Source organism: Ursus arctos, unplaced genomic scaffold (genome assembly GCF_023065955.2).
Source record: "Ursus arctos isolate Adak ecotype North America unplaced genomic scaffold, UrsArc2.0 scaffold_32, whole genome shotgun sequence".
NCBI lineage: Eukaryota > Metazoa > Chordata > Mammalia > Carnivora > Ursidae > Ursus > Ursus arctos.
In genome coordinates, this window is record NW_026623008.1 from 27,489,801 (window position 1) to 27,512,276 (window position 22,476).

The 22,476-nt window shown below is 48.4% G+C and overlaps 1 protein-coding gene across 1 annotated transcript in view; it reads right to left on the minus strand.

Moving 5' to 3' along the window:
- Window positions 1-22,476, minus strand: part of GRIK3 (glutamate ionotropic receptor kainate type subunit 3) — a 213,491-nt gene that overhangs the window by 71,991 nt on the left and 119,024 nt on the right. Inside the window, exons 2-3 of the mRNA XM_026516525.3 lie at window positions 13,376-13,552; window positions 1,928-2,185 (exon numbers count right to left, since the gene is read on the minus strand). Of these exons, the coding sequence (XP_026372310.2) occupies window positions 1,928-2,185; window positions 13,376-13,552 (435 nt within the window). The remainder of the gene's footprint in view (window positions 1-1,927; window positions 2,186-13,375; window positions 13,553-22,476) is intronic.

Consider the following 22,476-nt stretch of genomic DNA (forward strand, 5'->3'; position numbering starts at 1 on the left):
CCGGCACGGCAGGCATCCTCTGCAAAGCCTCTGCCCCCGCCCCCTCCAGTCCAGAGGCCCCAGGACCTCTGGGGGGCCGTGGTCCGCGCCAGTGTCTCTTCTGACCGCTCCGTGTCCAGCTACGCACTCTCAGCATCACCCTGTTCACGTCCAGTTCTTCCCTTCCATCCTGGCCCCAAGTTCTCTTCCAGGCAGCCCCTCAAATTCAGGCCTCCTTTGTCCCTGTCTGCATCAAGGCAGCCACCCCCACGTGTCTTCCGGCTCCAGGCTCGCCCTGCCATCCGCCCCGCACGATGCGGTCACAGACACCTTCTGAAACTCTGCTTTCATTGTTTACTTCTTTGCTCAACCACACTCAATGGGCCTTGGCTGCTTCCAAGATCACGTGTGAACTGTGAAGCCAGACAGCGGAGCCCTCGCACAGCCTGAAACGCTCTGCTTATCTGACCTTTTCCTCCCACCTTCTGAACTTGAATCTTCTCCCCCCTGGCAGGCTGTGTTCTCGAGGAGGCTGCCACATACAATCCCGCCTCCTCAGTTTTTGTGCACGCTGTCCCCGCCGCCGGTGATGCCCTCACACCTGCTCTCTCTGTCTGTCCACCCTTGAGGCCCGTTCATGTCTCTCTTCCTCTGGTAAGTCAGCCCAGATTAGGCAAGCCCGCCGGGCTTCCTCTCCCCAAGTGCCTTGCTGCTGACGGTATCCACCCATGGCTTGATTCTTAGCTCTGATGGCCTGGAATGACCAGTGACCTCTGGGCGGGCACTTATGCCCCTATGATAGGATTCACTCCTCCAAAAACGATGGGATTGCCACATCCTCATTCTTCACCCTTACCAGCACCCAGGACTCTCTTCCTGCAATATTCAATTACAATTGATTTCATCTCAATTTTTAATTCGATTCAGTTCAGTCCAGTTCAACAAGCATTTAAAAACATCTCTGTTGTACCAGGGCCCTGTGCTAAATCCTGGAGGCACGTGAGGCTCATGGTCTGGACAAATACGTGGTCTCAAAGCCACACAGTCCCTTCTAGCGGTGCGCTGAGGCAGACCATCGAACAGGGCTGCCAGAACGCTGGCAGGGACCTGGAGCTGGGTACTCGTACCCCTCCATGGCAGACACCTCATGCTGGGGCACTGAGCGGGAGTGGGGGCCCCTGCCCTCCAGGATCTCCTGTCTGGTACTTTGGGCATAGCAGGAACTCAATAGACGCTTGTAGAAACCTGAGTTAAACAGACACCTTTTCTGAGGGATTCTCTCCCTAGGATTCCCACTCCCCATTAGGAGGTAATCAAGAGCTGCCATAGAATCACAGGCTGCAGAGAGCTGGAGGGCTCTTTCCAGGCTGGAGGCTCTAGCTCTTGACTTGACACGTGGGCAGAGAAGGCCCAGATGGGTTAAGTGACTTGCCAAGGTCACTCTCTCTCAAGCAGCCAGGCTAAGAAATGTCTCGGGACTCGGATCTTTGGAAAGAAAGAGGAAGAGCGGAAACAGCTCTGTGCTATTCAGCTAGTAAGTGTCAGAGCCAGCACACGTCCCTGCCGTGTGTTCAGGGCCTGTGCTCGTAGCCAGCCCGCATTTGCTGCAGATGGGAATGGGAGTCTAAGAGAGCAGGCCGGTGTGGGCATGGCTGTGCAGGGGTGAGTGCAGGCACTGGGTGTCCGCTGAGTGCAGACATGAGCATCCTACCGGGGGGCGGAGGTGGGAGTGTGGGGAAGGTGTGAGGCGGGCTGCGGCTGAGTGAGGGGTGAGTGTGGCTGGTGTGCCTGGGGCTGTGGGGGTGTGCAGGGGTGAGTGTCCGGAAGTCCTGGTAGGCTCGGGGGCGAGTGTGGACCCTCCCCCGGGGCAGCTGAGCTGGGCGAGCAGATCCTGGGGCTGTACCTCCCTCACCCCCTGCCCTCAGCCCGGCCAGGCCTGGCTACCTACCTGTACTGTCGTCATAGACCACGGTGGCCGATCGCCACTTGAGGTACTGGACCAGGTCGAGGATGGCGTGGCTGAGGGAGGCGTAGTCGGGGTACAGGTTCACGTAGAAGGTGTCCTTGTTGTCCAGCGGGTGGTGTTTCCAGCGCAGCTGGATGTGGGGCACCTCCAGGGCATTGCAGATGGACTGGACGGCATTGGTGCAGGAGCCCTGGGACGGCCCGAAGATCGCCACCACGCCCAGTGCCAGCTGATCACAGGCTGCAACGGAGGGAGGGGTGGAGGGAGGTGCGGGGGTCAGTGCTGGGCCTCGACAGGCAGCTGGAGGCAGTGCGCGTGGAGGTGTAGTGATTTTGGTGATCCCCATAAACACAGTGGGGGGAAAACAGCAACCGGAACCTTCTGAGGGCAGACGACTGAGGCTCCTTCTGAGTGTCAGCTTCCTCCTCTGAAAGCTGGGGCTGGAATCGCCCTGCCTCACGGGAAGGTCAAGCGAGATCACGCATACAAGACCCTCAGCACTGCCCGTGAAACAGAGATGGGGCTTACTGCTAATGCTGTCATCACTGTGCTGAGCACCCCAGCTCTGGACCCGGCCCTGTCCTGGGCGGTGGGGGGAAGGCCGAGAAATAGGTAGGATGAAACACCTCCCTGCAGCGACTCTGAAACCTCCAGCCCCAGCCTGTTCCCCGAAGTCCAATGTGCTCATCTCCCCTCTTGCCGGACACTGCCACGTGTGTGTCCAGGACACATCTCAGACCGCACGTGTCCCAAACGCAACCCCCTCCCCTCCTCCAGCCCCCACTCCTCGGTAAACCAGCTCCACCTTCCCAATGCCTTAGGCCCCGAACCCTGGCTTCCTCTCGACCTCTCTCGTTCTCTCCTATCCCACATCCCCATCCTGCTGCATCACCTATGGAAGGTGCCGGAATCAGAACTCCGGAGTCGCCACTGCCACCATCTGCGGCCTGCACTACTGTGGGAGCATCCTCGCCGGGCCCAGCTTCCTTGGGGACCCTCCCTACTTCTTACCTCTCCCAACCTCAGGCGGTGACATCACTCCTGAGTGCTCCAAAGGCTCCAGTTTCACTCGGTCTAAAAGCCAAAGTCCTTATGGTGATGGATGAAGCCCTGCTTGCTTGCGGTTCCTCCCCACCCCTGTCCCACTCCTGTCCTCAGCACCACCACCACTTTCCTGATGCCATCTCCCATCCTTTTCTCCTTTGCTCACAGCGTTCAAGCCCCACTGGCTTCCACGGTGCTCCTCAAACACGCTAAGCATAATCCTGCCTCAGGGCCTTTGCACTTGCGGGCCCCCTTCTGGCTGAAGTGCTCTCTGCTCAGATATCTACATGACTCCCTCCCTCCCTTCCCTCAGGTCTCTGCATCCGTGTGGTCTTACTAAAGAAGCATCACTTGCCCAACCCGTAATAAGAATCCCTTTGCAGCCAGGCTCCCCAAACCCCATACCCTGCTTTGTTTCTTTACTTATTAAATGACCACCAGAAGTCTTGTTCATTTGTTGGCTTTCTCCTCCCACTAGAATGTCAGCGCAAGGCAGCAAGGGCGTGGTCTAGGTTGCTTAGTGCGGTACCATCCATGAACAGTATCTGAATAGCACCTACACGTGCTTAAAGCAGTACTTGGTCTGAGCGGGGGCTTCACCAGCCTCTGCTGGGTGCGTGAGTATTGAATCCCTGCCTTCAAACAGTCTGCATTCTTGGGGGAGGCCCAGGGGCTCAGGCAGGTCAGACGGCAGATGCTGCTGGGGAGGGCAAACATCGATGGGCACAGCAGGGCTTTACATGAAGGGCCCCAGGGCAGCTGGGGCTCAAACGGCAGGCATAGGCTCACGTAGGGATTGTGCCTGAAAGATCCTTAAAGTGGGACCTTTCCGGGACAGTCAGGGAAAGGGCTCCCCGGAAGCTCTTGCCCTTTCTTCTGGCAATTATCTCTGATTTTCCTTTGGGCTCCTGCCTTTTCCACTCCCAGGCCATGAGGGCTACAGCGGGAGCCTTAGACACTGGCCGCCTTCAGGCCCCAGTCACTGGGTTGGAGGATGGTCACGTGACCAGTCAGAGCCAATGGGAAGCCATGAGACCTCACACCATCGGTAAGATAGCACCGTCCCTCTGCAACGGGACACGGGGAGAGGTAAGATCTGGAGGTGCGGTAGGCACCCTGTGCTCACAAAGAGAGTGCTGTGCTTGTCTGGGAACGGAAGTCAGTATGCAGGTGAGCAGAGCCAAAGGACAGGAAGAAGTAAGAGCCCCTGGTCAAGTGCAACCTTGGACCATTGGTACATGAACCAATACATTCTCTTTTTGCTTAAGCCACTTCGGATTTGGTGTTTTGTTCCCTCAACCAGAGGAGCCCTAACTTATCTATCAATACAGTGTCAGCAAACTCACCCTCCCGCGGCCACAGGAATGATGCTACGTGCTCACGTGTGAATGTATGGCGCGTGCTGGAGGAGGTAAGACGCGGCATCTAAGCATCGATCCGCGGTGGATTCAGACGCGTCCCGGCTGCCCCAAGGGCTTCTGGGAATGACCTACTGGGCTCAGGCCACCCCTAAGATTCGCAGAGCCCCAGACCAGAGTACAAATGGAAGCCCACATACTATGTGGCTAAACATTTAAGTGTTGGTAAGTCAAGCTAACAGACTGTTACATAAAACATCCTTTCCTCCTACCCTGACAAATGCACTTTCCTGACAACCTGGAAAATCAGGTGGGAATGGAGACTTCCCATCCACAGAGATGTGGGGAGGGGTGGCACCAGCTTGCCCCCCTTCCTTTACTGCTGGCTCTGCCCTGAACCATAAGGAGGACTGTACTTTCCACACAGACACCCCACTCCTATATCCAAGCTCTGTCCACAGCCCTGCAAACAGCTGCCCTTTGCTCACCCCTGGAAAGGGCCTAGGAGTACGGCCCTGGCAGTATGGCTATCCCTCTGGAGAACAGCCCAGGGAAGAAGCTCGTGCAGGCTTGGAGGTGGGCTCAGGGCCAGCTGGGTAGGAAATTCAGGGTTCTAGATACTTGGACCAAAGACTAGAATGGCAGGGCACAGGTTCCTGGTAGGCAAGTGCCCTTTGTCCCACTGACCCTTTGTCCTGGGAGAAGATGCTGACCAGAGGAGGGCAAGAGCAGCCCCTCCAAAGCACAGACCCAGGGAAAGGGGCCCTCTGGCCTGGGCTAACGGTGGTACCAATGGATCCAGAGATGTAATGTGGTTTTTAGTTGATCAGAATGGGTGGTCTTCAGGGTATTTTCTCCTTTGCATGGACGTCCACCCCCTCCTCCCTTACTGCCTCCTGGGACCAGGAGGAATTAGAGATGGCATTTCCCCTGAAATTTGTACTTCCCTCAAGAACACCAGAGCATGCCACTTGTGGCCCAGGTAGAAGATACAGCATTCTTGGCGGGGGGCTAGTTATTATCAGGAGTCTGCTGGAACCACCTGGAGCACGGGACAGGGCAGCCATGGATGGGAAGCAGCAGGTCCAAATAGGGGGCATCTCCTGGGTGACCCGGATTCCTCGTGGCCAATGCCAGGTGCAGGAGAAGATGCACAGTGGGGCACATGGCACCTCCCTGGTGCTCCCAGACCTGTAGGACTGGAGCCCAGTCAGGGAAGAGCTGTTCCCCGCTCTTGTCACCCTACAGTCAACAAGCCTCGAGCAGCGCTCTGCGTGAGATCAACCCCACTGATAACAAATGCTTCCAAAATAGGAACCCTGGGATTGTCAATAAATTGTCCCATTTCGGGAAGTTCTCTTTTTAGACGCCTTGCCCCCAAGGACGCCAGGCCCTGACCTGTCCACTTGCTGCTCATTCATGCTGCTCCTCTGCTCCCTGGGTGTGTTGAGGGTCTTTCCGGCTACCCTGTCCCCCTGAGAGCAGGTACTCCATGTGGAAGAGACCACATGTGAGTCATTTTGTAGCCATGGAGGCTGGATACAACACGAAGGAGACAGTAACAGTGAGTGACGGCTGTCCAAGCCTGGTCACTCCCACTCCCCTCAAGCTGTGGGCCCTCTATAAAATCTCCAAGTTTCTCTCACACTCTGTCTCCTAACCCTATTTTGAACCTGCTAGCTGTCCTCTGATGTCCTTGGTTTCCATCCTACGTCTCCTCTCTCTACCTTTTTCCTTTTGCCTCTAGGACCTTCTGATTGACAACTTGGTCAGATGACTAGTATGTTTCATTCCCCCCACTACCACCTCCAAGAATCTGCCTTTTGGATTTCCCCCTTTGATATGTTCCTGGAAGCAGGCAGGCAACTACTTCCTACATCCTTACCCTCACCCAGCCCAACCTCTTAGATCATGGTCCCCTGCCCAGGTCCAAGGTCTAGGCATCTGGTTTGGCTAAGGCAAGGGAGAGGGGGCCAAACACACATTATGATTCTGTGGAGGATTATAAGAGCAATCTTGAAGGAGGCAATTTTGATTTTGACATCGTTGTGGAGACAATGATGAAGGTGACCACAGTGATGGCTGTGAGGGCGAAGACCATATTGTTGATGATCATGGGTGTGGCATGGATGAAGGTGGAACCGATAATGCTGATGTTGTGGCATAATGGTGAGATGACGATGGCATGGACAATGATAAAATGTCAATACTGTGACAGTCCTGGTGATGATGATGGTAGGAATAATGATGGTGATATAAGCTATGATGAGAGAGGAGGTACTAACAGTTTGATAGTGATGAAGTAACTGCATGATGATGTTGGCGTTGATGAAGCTGGTGATGATGATGAAGACCCCAGCACCATGACAGTGATGAGGATGAGGAGGAGGATGATCACAGGGGTGGTGACGCTGGCAAGGGTGTGAATGGAGGTGATAACGATTTTGATGGCATCGATGAGACTGGTGATGATGAAGATGTCAATGTCATGACTGTGATGATGGTGGTAGGAATGATGGTGATGATGTCGGCACTGTTGCGATTGGTGATGATGAAGATGTCAATGTCATGACTGTGGCGATGGTGGTAGGAATGATGGCGATGATGTCGGCACTGATGAGACTGGTGATGATGAAGATGTCAATGTCATGACTGTGATGATGGTGGTAGGAATGATGGCGAAGATGTCGGCACTGTTGAGATTGGCGATGATGATGTCAATGTCATGACTGTGACGATGGTAGTAGGAATGATGGCGATGATGTCAGCACTGATGAGACTGGTGATGATGAAGATGTCAATGTCATGACTGTGATGATGGTGGTAGGAATGATGGCGATGATGTCGGCACTGATGAGACTGGTGATGATGAAGATGTCAATGTCATGACTGTGGCGATGGTGGTAGGAATGATGGTGATGATGTCGGCACTGATGAGACTGGTGATGATGAAGATGTCAATGTCATGACTGTGGTGATGGTGGTAGGAATGATGGCGATGATGTCGGCACTGATGAGACTGGTGATGATGAAGATGTCAATGTCATGACTGTGATGATGGTGGTAGGAATGATGGCGAAGATGTCGGCACTGTTGAGATTGGTGATGATGATGTCAATGTCATGACTGTGACGATGGTAGTAGGAATGATGGCAATGATGTTGGCACTGATGAGATGGGTGATGATGAAACTGGCTGTCTGGCAAGTGATGGTGATGATGACAGTAGAGACCATGATGGTGGTGGTGATGATGTGAAGAATGGAGGTGATACTGCTGTTGATGGTGATGATAGTAATTGTGGTGATGGTGTACTGGTGTTGACAGTGGTGACAGCGGTGGTGACAGGAGGATGATGGCCATACTGGGGTTCATCCTGCCAGAGATGCAGTGATTACGTTTTACAGCTGGGTGGCTGGAAGCATCAATTCTGCCCGTCACCTACTTCTCTTTGGCCTCTCTCCTCATCCCTTTTCCTGTCCCCTCCATGTTCCTTTCACCTTCTGAGGATCTTCCAGCCTGGAAGAATGCTGCTGCCCCTGAGGGACCAGGGCTGGGGTTACAGCAGCAGCAACAGCAGCAGCTTTATCTCCAGATGTTTCCAGGGCAGCAGCCAACTCTTGTTCTGGCAGCCCTGAGCACACACTGCAGTAATTACATTATTTGTAGCTTCAATTTGGAATCCATTTTCTGGTCATTTGACAGTAACTCAATGGTTCGCAGTCGTTGCAGGAGTCCACGGCCTGAATGCAGCCCCCCTCGCCCCCTTTCCATGGCAATTGTAGTTATAGCAAAAATTATCCCAATCAATTTGTGTCTTAAAAGGAATTGAGCAGCCCAGAGAATAAGTGAAGGCAGAGGAGCCTGGGGAGTGCTGGGTCGATTCCAAGCCTGCTCCGGTCAGGCTTGGAAGAAAACCCAGGCACTCTCTGGGTTGCTGGCTCAGGCACCGTTTGGCAGTCACTCATCTTTTAATTTTTCACAAAACATTTAAAAATAAAGACAATAAGTGAAAGTCCCTTTTAATGGGGAAAGGCCTCTTGGGCCTCCTGTGGAGGGAAGGACTAATTCGAGCGGAGCTGGCGGGGCACGCCATGCCCGTCTCCATGCACTGCGCCCGTTCCCCCCACGTGGCCCAAGGTGACTGGATCCAGCTGTGACGGCAGAATGGATCATTCTCGTTGGGTTAATTAGAACTAAGCCCAAGGTCATCCCCTGGAAGAGTCCTAATGAGGCTTCAGAGGAATACATTTTCAAAAACTGAAGATCAAAAGAAAAAATAAAGATCACGGGAACAAGGGATTCCCCGAGGGATGGAGCGTGCCTACGGGGGAGCACAATGCAACTGCAGAAATGCCTCCAGGGCCAGACAGCGCTGGTTCGAACCCAGCAGGGGTCTGTCTCAGGTGTCGTGTCTATCGTAGGGACACTGAGGGAAAGTGATGGCAGAGAGGAGCCTCTTAGACTTTTTTTTTTAATTGAGATTGAACACAATATAGTAAAGTGCATCAATTTAAGCCCAGGCTTCCATGAAATTTTACATATAACTGCATCCATGTAACTACGACGTGGATCAAAGTATAAAACATTCCTAACACCTAAGAAGGTTCTCTCTTCCCCTTTCTAGTTAATACCTGCTGCATACTCCTCCCTCCCCCAGAGGCGACCACTGTTCCAGCACTTGACATTATGCCTGCGAGGCTCACCCATGATGTTTTGTGTAGGAAGAATTTTTTTCTTTTTTTTTATTGCTAGTTCAAATTCCGTTGTCTAACTATACCCCAATCTGTCCATTCTCCTGCTGATGGACCTTTAATTTATTTCCTGTTACATCTGGCTGTGGTCAATAACGTGGCCAGGTACTCCCTTGCAGGCATGCATATAGCTTCAGTGGACACTTCCGAACTCCCCTGGGAAGTTTTCTTTTCTTTTTTTTTTTTTTTTAAGATTTTATTTATTTATTTGGCAGAGATAGAGACAGCCAGCGAGAGAGGGAACACAAGCAGGGGGAGTGGGAGAGGAAGAAGCGGGCTCATAGCAGAGGAGCCTGATGTGGGGCTCGATCCCATAACGCCGGGATCACGCCCTGAGCCAAAGGCAGACGCTCAACTGCTGTGCCACCCAGGCGCCCCCCCGAGAAGTTTTCACTTCACTTTTCTCACCAAAAATAAACCTCAATCCCCGCTTGCCACCATACAGAGAAAATCAGTGCGAGGCAGATCACAGAGCTAACCATGAAAGACAAAACAACAGAGCTTCTAGAACATAGGAGAAAATCTTCATGGCTCGAGGACAGACAAAAATAGAACACGAAGGCATTAACCGTAATGGAAAATATTGACAAATCAGACTTAAGTTAAGAACTTTGTTCCTCAAAAGATGTTGCTAAGACAGTGAAAAGGCAAGCTTGTTTGCAGCGGATACATGCAATGTGGAAGCCCCACAAAGGACTCCTACCCACCATATATAAAAGACTTCTACAAGTCAACAAGAAAATGACAAGCAGCTCCATTTTAAAAGCGATTGAAAGGCTCAAAAATCACTCCAGGAAAGAGAAGATTCAAATGATCTCTGAGCATATGAGAAGACGCTCAAGAGCTCTGGTCACCAGGGAGTAAAACCGCGGGGAGATCCCCGCCACACGAACCACCACTGGAAACTAAACTGACTTTACCAAGTGTTCGTGATGGCGTGGCATGGTTCCCACGGCCGCGCGCTGCCCGAGGGGGCTGGTGCCAGGACTCTAGAAAGCCATCCGGCTGAACACGTGTCATCCTGTGACCTCATACTTCCACTCCTGTGTGTCTACCCACCAAAAAATGGGCACGTTTGTGCACCAGAAACGTCTACGAGTATGTTCATAGCAGCACTACTCTCTGGGCCCAAATGGAAACCATTCAAATGTCCAATGATACGTTTGAGTTTTAAAAACTGTGGCATCTTCGTATAACAGACTACTACATAACAATGACTAGGTTCCGGTTGTATCCAACAACAGAGATGGATCTCACTGGTATATTCCACACACTGCCCAAGGCTACGCACTGGTACTCTATTTATGTAAAGTTCAAAAACAGGCAGAGCAGCGTATGCAAGGTCCCGGTCATTAAAACAACGGTTCTTTAGGACAGCAGTGAAGAGGCAAAAAGACATGTAATCTAGCATGGACAATAATCACATAATCACACGCACACACACACACACACGCACACACACACACGCACACACACGTGCACACACACACGCACACACGCATCCATGGATCACAGTTGTGAAGGAGAAGTCCAGAGCTTCATGAGGTGAAGACCTGACCTTGTCTGGGGACCTGGGGAGGGCTCCCCTGAGGACCTAGACAAATGGCAGGGCAGAGGTGGGATAGGGAAGGGGCTTCACAAACAAAGAGAACAGCAGGTGCAAAAGCCCTGAGGTGGGAGGAAGCGTGGCACCTGGAGGACCACAGGCAGGGCCGGAGCCCAGAGCCTGGGGGAGCAAATAGCACAGACGTGGCTAGAAGGTCACATCTGGGCTAGAATGGACAGGCCCCCAGGGCTCTGATGATTTGGGGGAAGAACAACCGAGCCAGGGTTTTAAGCAAACAAGTCACGTGGGGGAGGGCAGAGGAGCGTGGCTTTGGTCACATGGCCCAGTCTGGCAGGACTTCCGGAGCCAGATGTTTCTGTGTCAGGTTTACTCACCCACTACCTGGCAGTTCCATGTCATATGGAACTCTAAGTTCCCGCTGGAGCAAGTGCCTCAGAAGACTCTGGACTTCTGCCCCGGGCTCACTGCTGGCTGGGGCAGGTCCCCGCACTGACTCGCAAGTGTGCTACTGAAGAGCTGACATATTATTTTAGCGACTTTTAGAAAAAAATGGACAGAATACCCAGCCTAGCCCTTTGGGGTCATCATGCCCACGTAAACCTCTGTTCTGATTCCAGGCGTTTGTTCTGTGTCCTCACCTTTCCACTGAGCATTTTTGGTTGAGTTCAGTCACTTTCTAGCTGGACGAAGCCAGGCAGAGGCTGCCAGCAGGGGACTCTCAGTGGGGAGGTGGACATCTGACTACGGTGTTGGCTGCAGGGCATGCAGAGAGAGAGCTGGGAGGACGCGGGTAGGGAGGACGGCAGGCCAGCACAAGGAGAAGGGTGATGGGCAAAGGACCACTCTCCGAGGCTAACAGGGTGGGGGGTTCCTCTAGTCTGTCCGCAGGTTGGCTCTGGGACCCAGGGCAGGGTTATCGTGCTCAATGTCAGGGATCCTGTGCCCTCCAGCTTACAAGGCATGGAGAGGCAGGACAGATGAGACAGGGGCCAGCAGTGGAGGAAGTGCCTGTAGAGGTGAGGCCCTTAACCTCGTGGCTCAGTGGGTAGAGAGCAAACCAGCCAATGTAATAAGAGCAAAGTCCAATATGGTACCTTTTACGTGCCAGACACTGTTCTGGGCACTTCACAGAAATGTGTCCATTTTGTAGATGAAAAAAACTGAGGCACAAGGTATTTTGTTCAAGGTCACAACTAATATCAGAATGGACAAGGTGCAAGGCTAGGCAGTCTGGCTCCAAGGTCATGCTACACTGCTTTTCTCTGCTAAGATGCTTACCCGCTATGGGGCTTTGGAAAACAGAGCCACCTCCAGGAATCACCTTGGCAGGTCTGTACCTAGGAGCCCAGGAGACCTTGATTAGCTACTGGGAACTGCTTAGAAAGAACAAGGGGATCTTTTGGATGAGCCTCAGTCTACCCAAGATGCATGAATGACACTGTCCTTAAGCTCAGCAGATAGGGGTCCTGAGCAATGCTGCTCAGGCTCCCATGCCCCATTCTCACATCGTTCATTCATTGATTCATTCAATAATTATTTCAACGAGCAGTTACTATACACGAGTCTTTTAGATGCTAGCGCTATATTAGTTAAAAAGAGAGAGCCTTCCTTCTAGTAGTACCGGAGATAAGAAACACGTCAAACATACACCATTATTTAACTACAAATTGTGATAAGCGCCTTGAAGAAGAAAAGCAAGGGTCTATGATTGCACATTATAGGAAGGGTGACCTTGTCTTCCCTGAAAATGAGATTCCTTAGGCCTGAGATTTTTAAATGGAGTTCCTGGAACTCTAGGGATATATGGAAACTATTTCTAGAGTTATCTGAGCCTCTAAGTTAATTTCAATTAAGTGTGTGTGTGTGTGTGTGTGTGTATAAATTATATTTTTAAAACAGTACCAAAGGAGCATATGGGTATACTCAAATGTGCTATATGCCAGCCTGGATATTGCTAGCTCATTCAGGTATTAACAAGTTGCTGTTTTTTTCTCCCTGAGGATCTTGGAATAAAGTTTTTCGGTCCTTTCTGTGCAGTCATTGGAGCTTATTGCAAATGTGTCACTAATAAAGAAGGATGCAACCCAACATTTGTTTTATTTTTTGAAATTCAGGTGTGGGGAAAACGGACTGGATTTACTAAAGCGTATTTTTTTATGACTTATAATTTTCCTGTTATTGTGCAGCTAAAACAAAATATGGAAATGTACTGAACGCTGAAGCTAATGTCAAACTTCAAGTGTCATCCATAGCCTCTGGGGTCAAATTATGTTAGCCATAGAAGCAGCGTCATTGTTTTTTAGGAAGTCTTTTTATGGCAACTAAATGTTGCATATTTTAATTATTGATATTCTGGGTTGGATTTCAATGAAAGAAAAACAAGTTTGAAAATGCCAGCTTCGCTTCAAAGGTGTTGGGGCTATGAGCTGACCTCTATATTGCTACCCCCCCAGCCCCATCTCAGGCCTCATTTTCCTCCTCCTCCCATGGCCCCTCATTCCCTCATGGCACCTGCCAGTGGCCTGGAAATTCCTGATGGACAGGCTGGGGGATGACACAGCCTAAGCTGAACTGGAAATGAGGTAGGTCCCCAAACCAGGCGGCGTACCCTCTAAGCCTCGAGCCCACCAAGAGCTGGGGCCTGTTTTGAGGACCCTGGACAGCAAACCAGGCTCCCTCTGTCCCAACAGTAAAGGTTGCATACTCACCCTTCTTGGTGGCCTCGAAGCTGTCATGAAAGTGAATCCTCTGGATGTCATAGGTCAAGGTTGTGTTGGGCAGCAGAGTCCTGTTTCTGTTGATGATGTTGGCAGAAAATCGAAAGGCATGCTCCTCAGCATTCATGACCTGGGCGTTGGGGCCGTCCGCATACTCAAAGATTCCTCCTGCAAGAGATGGGTAAAATCCGTGTGTGCTCGGGAAGGGGAGGCATGCTAACAAAGGCGCTTGGCTCAGAAGGTTTTGTGGACAAGATTTCCCCCGCCCCCCAAAAATGTTCAATACTATCCTAGATAATTCCATGCATGGAAATTGTGCTAGCGCGTAAGAAATACGAAGATCCTCCTAGTTCATTTCACTTAGCCAGAAACAGAGACTGACACCACAGACTGACAAACAGAACCAAATAAAAATGACCAATTTATTAATATTGCTATGAAAATTCTCAATAGAGTGCTGGCAAGTAGAATCTATTAGAATATTACAAGGATAACATACCATGACCAGGTATAGTTATGTTCAATATAAAGAAAGGGAGGTTCAACATAAATCTATGAATATCATTCCATTACATCAATAGTTCAAAGGAAAAAAAGTAACATATGATCAACTCACAACATGTAGAGAGTCATTTGATAAAATCCAATACCCACTGCTTATTAAGAATGCTTAATAAACTAGCACCAGAGAAGTTACTGCCTTGAAGCATCTTTAGCTCAAATCTGCCTTCAATATCACACTAATGGTGAACACTAGAGACATTTTCATTAAAGAGATAAAGGAGGGGTAAAGATTCACACCACATCATTAACCAACAAAATAAGAAAGAAAAAGAATTTAGAGACACACCTCTTGGAAAGAAAAAAAAAAAATTCTTGCAAATGATATAAATGCTTTCCTGCAAACTCTTAATCCCCAAGCACAAAAACAAGTTAAGAAGTAGCAGGAGGGTCAAGTTAAATGACCAGTGAGCACAGATTAAGACCATTTCTTTATATCAGCACCAACCAGTAAGAAAACTTGATGGCAAAAGATCTCCTTTCTAAGATCAACAAAGATATTACATAACAAATAAGAAAACAAATAAGTGTGCAATTGCAGCATTAAAAATGACAAAAACACTACAAGGGAGAGATGTAACAGCAGACTTCAATGAAGAGACATGGCATATTCCACGACAGGCTCAAGAATAGAGGTGTCAGTTTATTCCAAATTAATTTTTCAGTGTAATGCAATTCCAATCAGAATCACAGGAGGGTTTTTCTTTTACCGGACAAGACGACTCTAAAATGCACCAGGAAGACGAACCAGGAGATAGCAGCCTAAAGCGATAACAGGTGATCTGCACTGCCGGATTTCAAACGTATCATAAAAGCCAAAATAATTAAAAACATGTCCTAATGGCATATGAAAATACAGACAGATCAATGGGAGGCGATAAAAAGCCCCCAGAAAGAGATTCAAGTAGAGATAAGTATTTAAGACATAACAAAGGTGGCTGTTTCCAATCAGTAGGTAAAATATAAATTATTCATTGATTGTGCTGAGACAATTATTCAATTATTTGGGAGAAATTTAAGTTAGATCCCAATCTTAAGCCATATATCAAAGTAAGTTCCAAATGGATGAAAGATTAAACATCAAGAAAGTAAGGGAAGGAAGGAGGAAAGAAAGCAGTATAAAAGAACCAAAAAAGAAGATGTAGGTGAATATTATACGATATTATACGTGAATATTATACGATATTGAAGTGGAGGCAGCCTTTCCAGAAACCATAGGAGAGATGCTGATAACGCCACAGAAATAATATACATTAAGTAATAATATATCAAAACTACCATGAACAAAATTAAATGGCGAACATCAAACTTGGAAAAATATTTGTAATGTATTTGGCAGTATAAAAGTTGATATTCTTATTTTATAAAAATAAACACTTAAAAGTCAACAAAAAGACAAATCAGAGAAAAGTGTGCAAAGGGCAAGCATAGGCATTTTGCTAAAGAAAAAAATAATACAAAGGAGCTATTAACATATGAAGAAATGTATGTCCCCCTTAAAAATCAAATACGCTCCATTTCAACCAACAGTGAGATACCACATCTTTCCTATCCCACTGGAAAGCATAAAATAACTTATAACACCCAGCTTTGCTGAGGGCCTTTGGAAGCAGACAGTTGCTTGACTGTTGGTGGAAGTGCAACTGGTATACCTCGCCTTCCTGGTGACCATCAGAAAATACCAAAAGCCTTAAAAATGCTTAGGTCTTTGACTCAATACTTCAGTTTCTAGGCATTGACTCTGACAGCAACGGTGGACACACCGATCACGTATGGGGAGGAGGATCTAGGGATTTCCAATACCAGAGAAAGTCAATAAACTGTAGTAAGCTATATATTTCCATGTAATAGCAAAAATTTAAGGATTTGGGAAAGACCCAGGACATATTTTTAAGTGAAAAGCAATGGTGATAAAGTTGCAGATGCAGTGTGATTCCACGTGAGAAGTGGAAGAAGAGAAGGAAGAGAAGGAGGAATCTATACCGTTGGCAGAAAAATAGGAGCCATTTCAAAACAGCACAAGCGAACAGTCCTCTGGTAGATTTCTTATTTTGCTCTTTGTGCTTTTCTTTATTTTCCAAATGAAGCTTGATGTTTACTGTCCTCAGTGTTTTAAGAAATCAACTTCGTGGAGGTATAATTTACATGGAGAAATTCCACAAAATGCATCTTGTGTTAAGTGTACAATGATTTTCGGGTAAATTTATGGAATTGTGTGACCATCATCAGAATTCTGAACATTCCCATCACCCCAGGGAGATCCCTTGAGCCCGTTTACAGTCAATCACTGTTTTCAGCCCCAGCCCCAGGCAACCACTAATTTACTGTCTGTCTCTAGAGATTTATCTTTTCTGGACATTTCATATAAATGGAATCATGCAGTAGGTGGTCTTCTGCATTCGGCCCCCTTCATTTAGCATATTTTTGAGCCTTATTACGTTATTCACATATCAGCGCTTCATTCCTTTTTACTGTTAAATAATAGTACTTCCTACGGATATACCGCATTTTATTTACCCGTTCACTGCCAAGTTAATGGGTATTAGGGTTGTTTCCACCATTTTGAAAAAAAAATTTTTTTAAAGTATTTTAAAAAATGAACAAATCCGTCTGCCCCCCCACCCCAGTTCTCCAGCAAGCTTACAATCTGTGACACGTAGTGTCACATGTCACGCATGTGAGCCTGCACGGGGGCGCCTAAGCTTGCTGGACACACGCATAAAACAAGACGAGAAAAGTGCATCCCAAAATGTCAAGAGGGCTTCTCTCTGAGTGGCAGGATTATGGGTGACTCTAATTTCCTTCTTTGTGTTTTTCTGTATTTTCCAAAAGTTCTGCCGTGAACATGTGTTATATTTCTAATCAGAAAAGCCATCCTGTGATGGTGTGTATGTGTTTAAAGGAAAATAAACGATCAAAATACCATATGATCCAGTAATTCTAGGGGTTTTAATTTAATGCTAGGGCTTTAGCATTTCTAAGGATATAAATTTAGAATAAGTTAGAGATACATAAACACATTTAGTGGAAGGATATTCTTGACATAATATTGAAAAAACAGAAACAACTTAATGTCCCAAAGTAGGAGATTATTCGATATATTAAAAGCCACCCATATGGCAGAACAACTTGCAGGCATGAAGAGTCAGGGTATAGGATGGCATGACGTGGTATCTGGGCTTTGCTGCGAAATCACGGGGGAGGGGTGGGTGTGAGGGGGGTATGGGTAGGGCAAGAAAGGTCATGGGTTCCTGGTCCCTGGGGCCAGGCAGTGGGGACACAGGGCTCCATTACACCATTCTCCCTAAGTGGATATAGCAGATATCCTCCATAATAAAATATTCTTTAAAATCATTGTATAAATAAGACAAAATGAACAAATCATGGGAGTGCAATCAGAAAAGAGATGCAATATTATTTGTAGACGCTTATTACTGTGTTCTTAACAAGTCAAGAGAATCGGATGGAAACCTCGTAGAAGCTAGACAGGCCATCAAGAAGCCAGCACACAAACACAGAAACACGCACAGCCTTCCTATACATCAGCAATACCCAGGGAGGAATTATAAGGAAAAAGAGAGACCCCATTCACAAAGGCAACAGCGAAAACATACAATACTTTACAATAAACGTGCAATTCTTATACCAAGGAAACTACAAAACTTTACTGGAGGACATAAAAGAAGGCTTGAATAAATGGAGAGACATAACTTTCTCCTGGAAGAGAAGGCTCAATATTGTAAAGATGTCAGTTCTCCTCAAATTAATTTATAAATTTAATGCAAGTCCCATTAAAATCAAAAAGGACATACCAGAAGGGCATACACCAAAATGTTAACAGAGGTTCTTTCTAGAAAGTAAAAAGATAATGGATTGCTTTGCTTAGTGCTTTTTTCCCCAAGTCCTCTGCACTGGGCAAGAGCTTTGGTAATAAGGAAAAAAGCTTTAAAAAATGCTCTTAAGGAATACTTAATGATATAGAAAATGCTCGTTCTCCACCCCACCAAAGCAACAATATTATATTTCAGTTTGAAATCTATTTATCAGACTAAAAGCACATTATCTATCTTTATAGAAAAAAGACTGAAAAGATTTGTACCAACATTTGACCAATGAGTATCTCTGGATAGAGGGGGTTTATGGTTACTTTCAGCTTGCTCCTCCTATTTTCTTGATTTTTCCAAGTTATTGACAATAAAGACGCATTCTTTTAATTGTTTTAAAATGTAAAAATTAAAAAACATTATCCAAGGGAGCTCAGGAAGCAATCCGGTCATTACAGATCCCCATCCCAAATGAAGGTCTAAGGTGAGGGAGACAAGGAGCCGCTTCCTAGGGCTTCACTCCTTCCTGGCGTCTCACATCTTGGCAGGTGGGGCGGAAAGGAGAGGGGCTGCTAGCGCATGAGGGTGGTGACACATCTCAGGCACTGAAATCCCAGCCCGGGAGATGTGCCATTCAGTTCCCTAAACACCTACCGATCTCTGCCACATGCCAACCTGCCCCAGAGTCTTAGGGCATCAAGAGAAGTTAGCACCAGGCTCCTGCCCTCCAGGAACGCTCGGGCAACAATAAGCAGACAATAACCAGCCAATGTGCGGGACTCAGCCGTTGGATGCAAAAGCGGAAAGGTTCCCAACTCAGACTCTGGTGATGGTTAAGCCTCAGTCCGAACCCTAGCTCTTTCCACTGGGGGAAGTTACTCAATCTCTCTGAGACTCAGTTTCTCCATCTGCAAAATGGGGTACATACTTCCAAGGGTTGACCATTGCGAGGAAGAAAGAAAACAGTGTAACGAAATGCATGTCACGTGGTGAGAGCTTTATTCATGGCAATTCTTAAAAGAATGCCATTTAGAAGGCCAAAATGAATTTTAAACTTCTACGTTCTAGGGCAGGAGTCAACAAACTTTTTCTGTAAAGGATCAGATAGTAAATATTTTTGGCTTTGTGGGCCAGATGGGTTTACTCAACTCTTTCATTGTAACATGAAAGCGATAGACAATAGGTATGCAAGCAAGTACGGCTGCGTTTCAATAAAACTTTACTTACAAAAACAGGGCACTGGCTGGATTGGGCCAGTGGGCTATAGTTCATCCCCTCTTCTAGGGGAAGGGCAGCCTTTATCTTCAAGGGAAAAGTCCCGTAGGGCCTGGATGGAGAAGATAAGACTATGGTAGTACTACCTTGTTGTGCAAAGGATATGAAGATGTGATGCTGAGTTTTGAATGGAGAGGATGGGAGAGGGGCCTAAGAGGAAGACCATAACTAGGCTGTGGACCCGAAAAGGGAGAAAGGAGGAGACTACGACTCATGGCCAAATGTGGATGAGGCCGGTACGAAATCTTCCATGGCAGGAAGGGATCGGGTTAGCACAGTGGTGCCGGGTGCTTACTTTCCAGTGAGCCTGCACTGTGCTGTCACCTCCCTTCCTTCCAGGAGAAATGACGCTGAGTAAAGTTGGCCACAGAAAATGGACACCAGCTTGTGCTCTTTGGGGAAAGTGAAGGTAGGCGGGCAGTGCCCAGCACAGGGTGAACTGGGGCAGAAAGAAGACAAGAGGTGCAGGAGGTGGGATGAGAGAGAAGATGGAATAAGCAGAGATTCAGAGAAACTAGAAACCCAGGAGCATTCTCAGAGACACTGCTGGGAAGAGGCTGCCCCTTCCCCCTCCCAAACCCGGTGCAAGGATGGGCGTCATTCTACTTGAACATGTCAAGGGCCAGGTGACCCCAAATGTTTGACTGTCTTGGGATACCCCAACAACAAATATTTGGGTACAGCATAGAGGTTCAAAGAGTGGGTTTTGGATGCAGCTGAACTGGGTTTGAATCTTCCATACATAGGCTGCCCTTTTCTATAGAGAATTGTTCTTATTTGAAGGGAGCCACCTTGCCCAGAAGATTACCCCACTCACCCCGACCCTGGGGGCAGTCTGCAGCCACTGATGACTCACGCACACTGAGGCTCAAAAGGGTGGTCCCCTGGCCTCAGGGTGGGGGTAACTCTTTGGTGCATGCATACTCCAGAGCCCCACTAGCACCTCCACACTGCATCAGGCAAAAGCCAGATCTTACCCAAAGTGGCATTTTTGCCTACCCTGTCCCCATCTCTACCCTGCTTTGTTTATTCCCTGACAGGGATTTCCTAAAGAACTCTCTTACCCTCTATCAACCTCATGCATCTCAATCCCTGCCTCAGGCTCTGCATCTGGGAGACCTGGCCTAAGGTGGGGGTGGCATTACTCCAGGGGAAGTATCGATCATACTCTACCTTTTCATGCTTTTGAAGGAAGGAAAAGGGGTCACTGAACCTCATCAATTGATAAACTGTCAAGGGTTCTTCTACCTTCTCCCTACTGGGTCCTCTTGACCCCTTTCCCTTTCGTGCTGGAGGCCTGTACAGATCAAGGATCTTTGGAAGCTCAGGGTCTGATGGGCTAGGGTTCTGATTCATGGAAGAGAGGCTGCTTTGGGTCTTGGCTTCTGGAGGGAGCACCCCGCCCCACTTAGAGGCAGTTCCCCCACTCAATTGGCTCCTCTCCGTTTTCTCCCTTCCCATACATTCCTCATGATCGTTATTTAAAGAGGCTAATAAGTAGGTTGGCACCGTTGATTAATGCATAATCTTAATCATGATTGCATAGTGTAATTGGCATTAATTTGAAGAGCCAGTTCATTATGAAAATAATTGTCACTGCTTTCTGCTTTAATAAAATGGAGCAGAGACACCAGGGCTGTGGAGGAACTGGGGTGGGGTTTGTGTATGTGAGAGAGAGAGAGAGAGGGAAGAAGAGAGACAGGTCCCAGAAGATGTAAGCAGGGGTGGAGCACAGCTGGAACTGGAACATTTTCTTTAAACAAAATCTTGAGTGGAAACCCCCTGGGTAAAAATAATAATAATAATAACAATAACTGATGTGTCAGGGAGGATGCTGAGTGCTTTCCACACTCTTCATCGAATACTCAGAGAACCTCTACAACCGCATTAGAGAGTATTACTGTCCCATTTCACATAAGGGAAAACTGAGGCCCAGGAGTTTCAGGATGCCATTGTAACTACTATGTAGTAGATTCCCTTCTTCAACCAAAGCCAGCTTGTTAGAACCGATTGTGAAATTTTCAGGAATTTTCAAAGTGAGCGGGCCCCTTGAAATCAGCCACAGTGAGAGTATTTACACCACGGAAATAAGCAGACGCTACAAATTAGGGCTTTCTTCCTGGAAAGTGTGTTTACTAGCACACCACTGCCCAAGCCTATTTCCACCACCTGGGCACTTAAAGACTTGATACCACGGTTGTGTGAAGGCTCGGGTAGCCCCCAGGGCCCCACCAAGCACGGAGCAAAAAACACTAGCTCCAACCTCCCCTGATCTATAGAGTGAAACTGAGGGCCAGGGGTCGGGGAAGAGGGATTGAATCAGCTGTACCAACCAGAACCAACCTCCTTCTTGCTCCCTCTACAATGCTGTGCTGTTGTATGTTTGAGAAACATTCTGAACACCCTAAGCAAAAATGCCCATTTTTTTTTTCAAGTGGATTCCACGCCCCGTGTGGAGCCCAACACGGGGCCCAAACTCACGACCCTGAGATCGAGACCTGAGCTGGGATCAAGAAGAGTTACTTAACCGACTGAGCCACCCAGGCGCCCCTAAATGCCCATATTTGAAAAATTGCTTTTTCTATCTCTGGAAATGTGCCCAAATGGTGGAATTTCCCTGCCTCTGAGATGAGCCTGCTATGGCAGTGTGTGTCACACTGAATCGTGACCTCAAAAAACAGGAGGAAGTACTGTCACGGCTTCCCTGCCGGGCCTCACCCCTACAACATTAAGGGTTAAGGACTCTTGCAGCACCCCCACCCCCAACACATATTCCCTCTGGTCAGTGGCCCTAGAGAGACCCAGAGGCAAAGGTCTTAGGGCAGATGACAGTAGAAGGCTGAGTCCCTTTGCGTAAGCCCACGACCTCATGACTGTCTAGGGCCGCTCTAGAGCCTTTTCAGACTTCCCTTTTTCTTGAAAAACTTTGCGCTCCTGAATTTGGCCCTGGCACAAGTAGCGCAGCCCTGAGCGCGGCGAGCCCCGGAGACACGGCGGGGCCTGCGCTTGCCTCCCTGCTCTGTCTTGCAGTGGAGTCCCAGGAGACGCCCATGTTCCCAACACCAGGCCCAGGCACTGTCTCCTCCGGGGCTTGAGTCTGCTCTTTCTTTTCTGGTCCGCTTTGTTCTTTTTCTGAAGTTTCCAAGGTGTCGTGGAGATTAATTGAGACGCTGATCAGCGAGATTGTTGCTAACAGCCTCTTCCCGGGGCCCGCCTCCCTGTCTGTTCTGATCAGTTTCTCTCTTCTCCCTGCCAGGGCCCCTGCGGCTCTGTGCAGCCTGTGGGTTGGAAGAACCAGGCTCTGCTCTCTACTGTACCTCAGCCAGCCCTTGGGGGACCTGACGGTGCCTCTGAACTTGCTTTTGGGCCTCTGTATGCTGTTGTCTCAGCAGGAGGAGGAGTCGGGGGACAGGTTAGCTGGCTTTCCCCGGT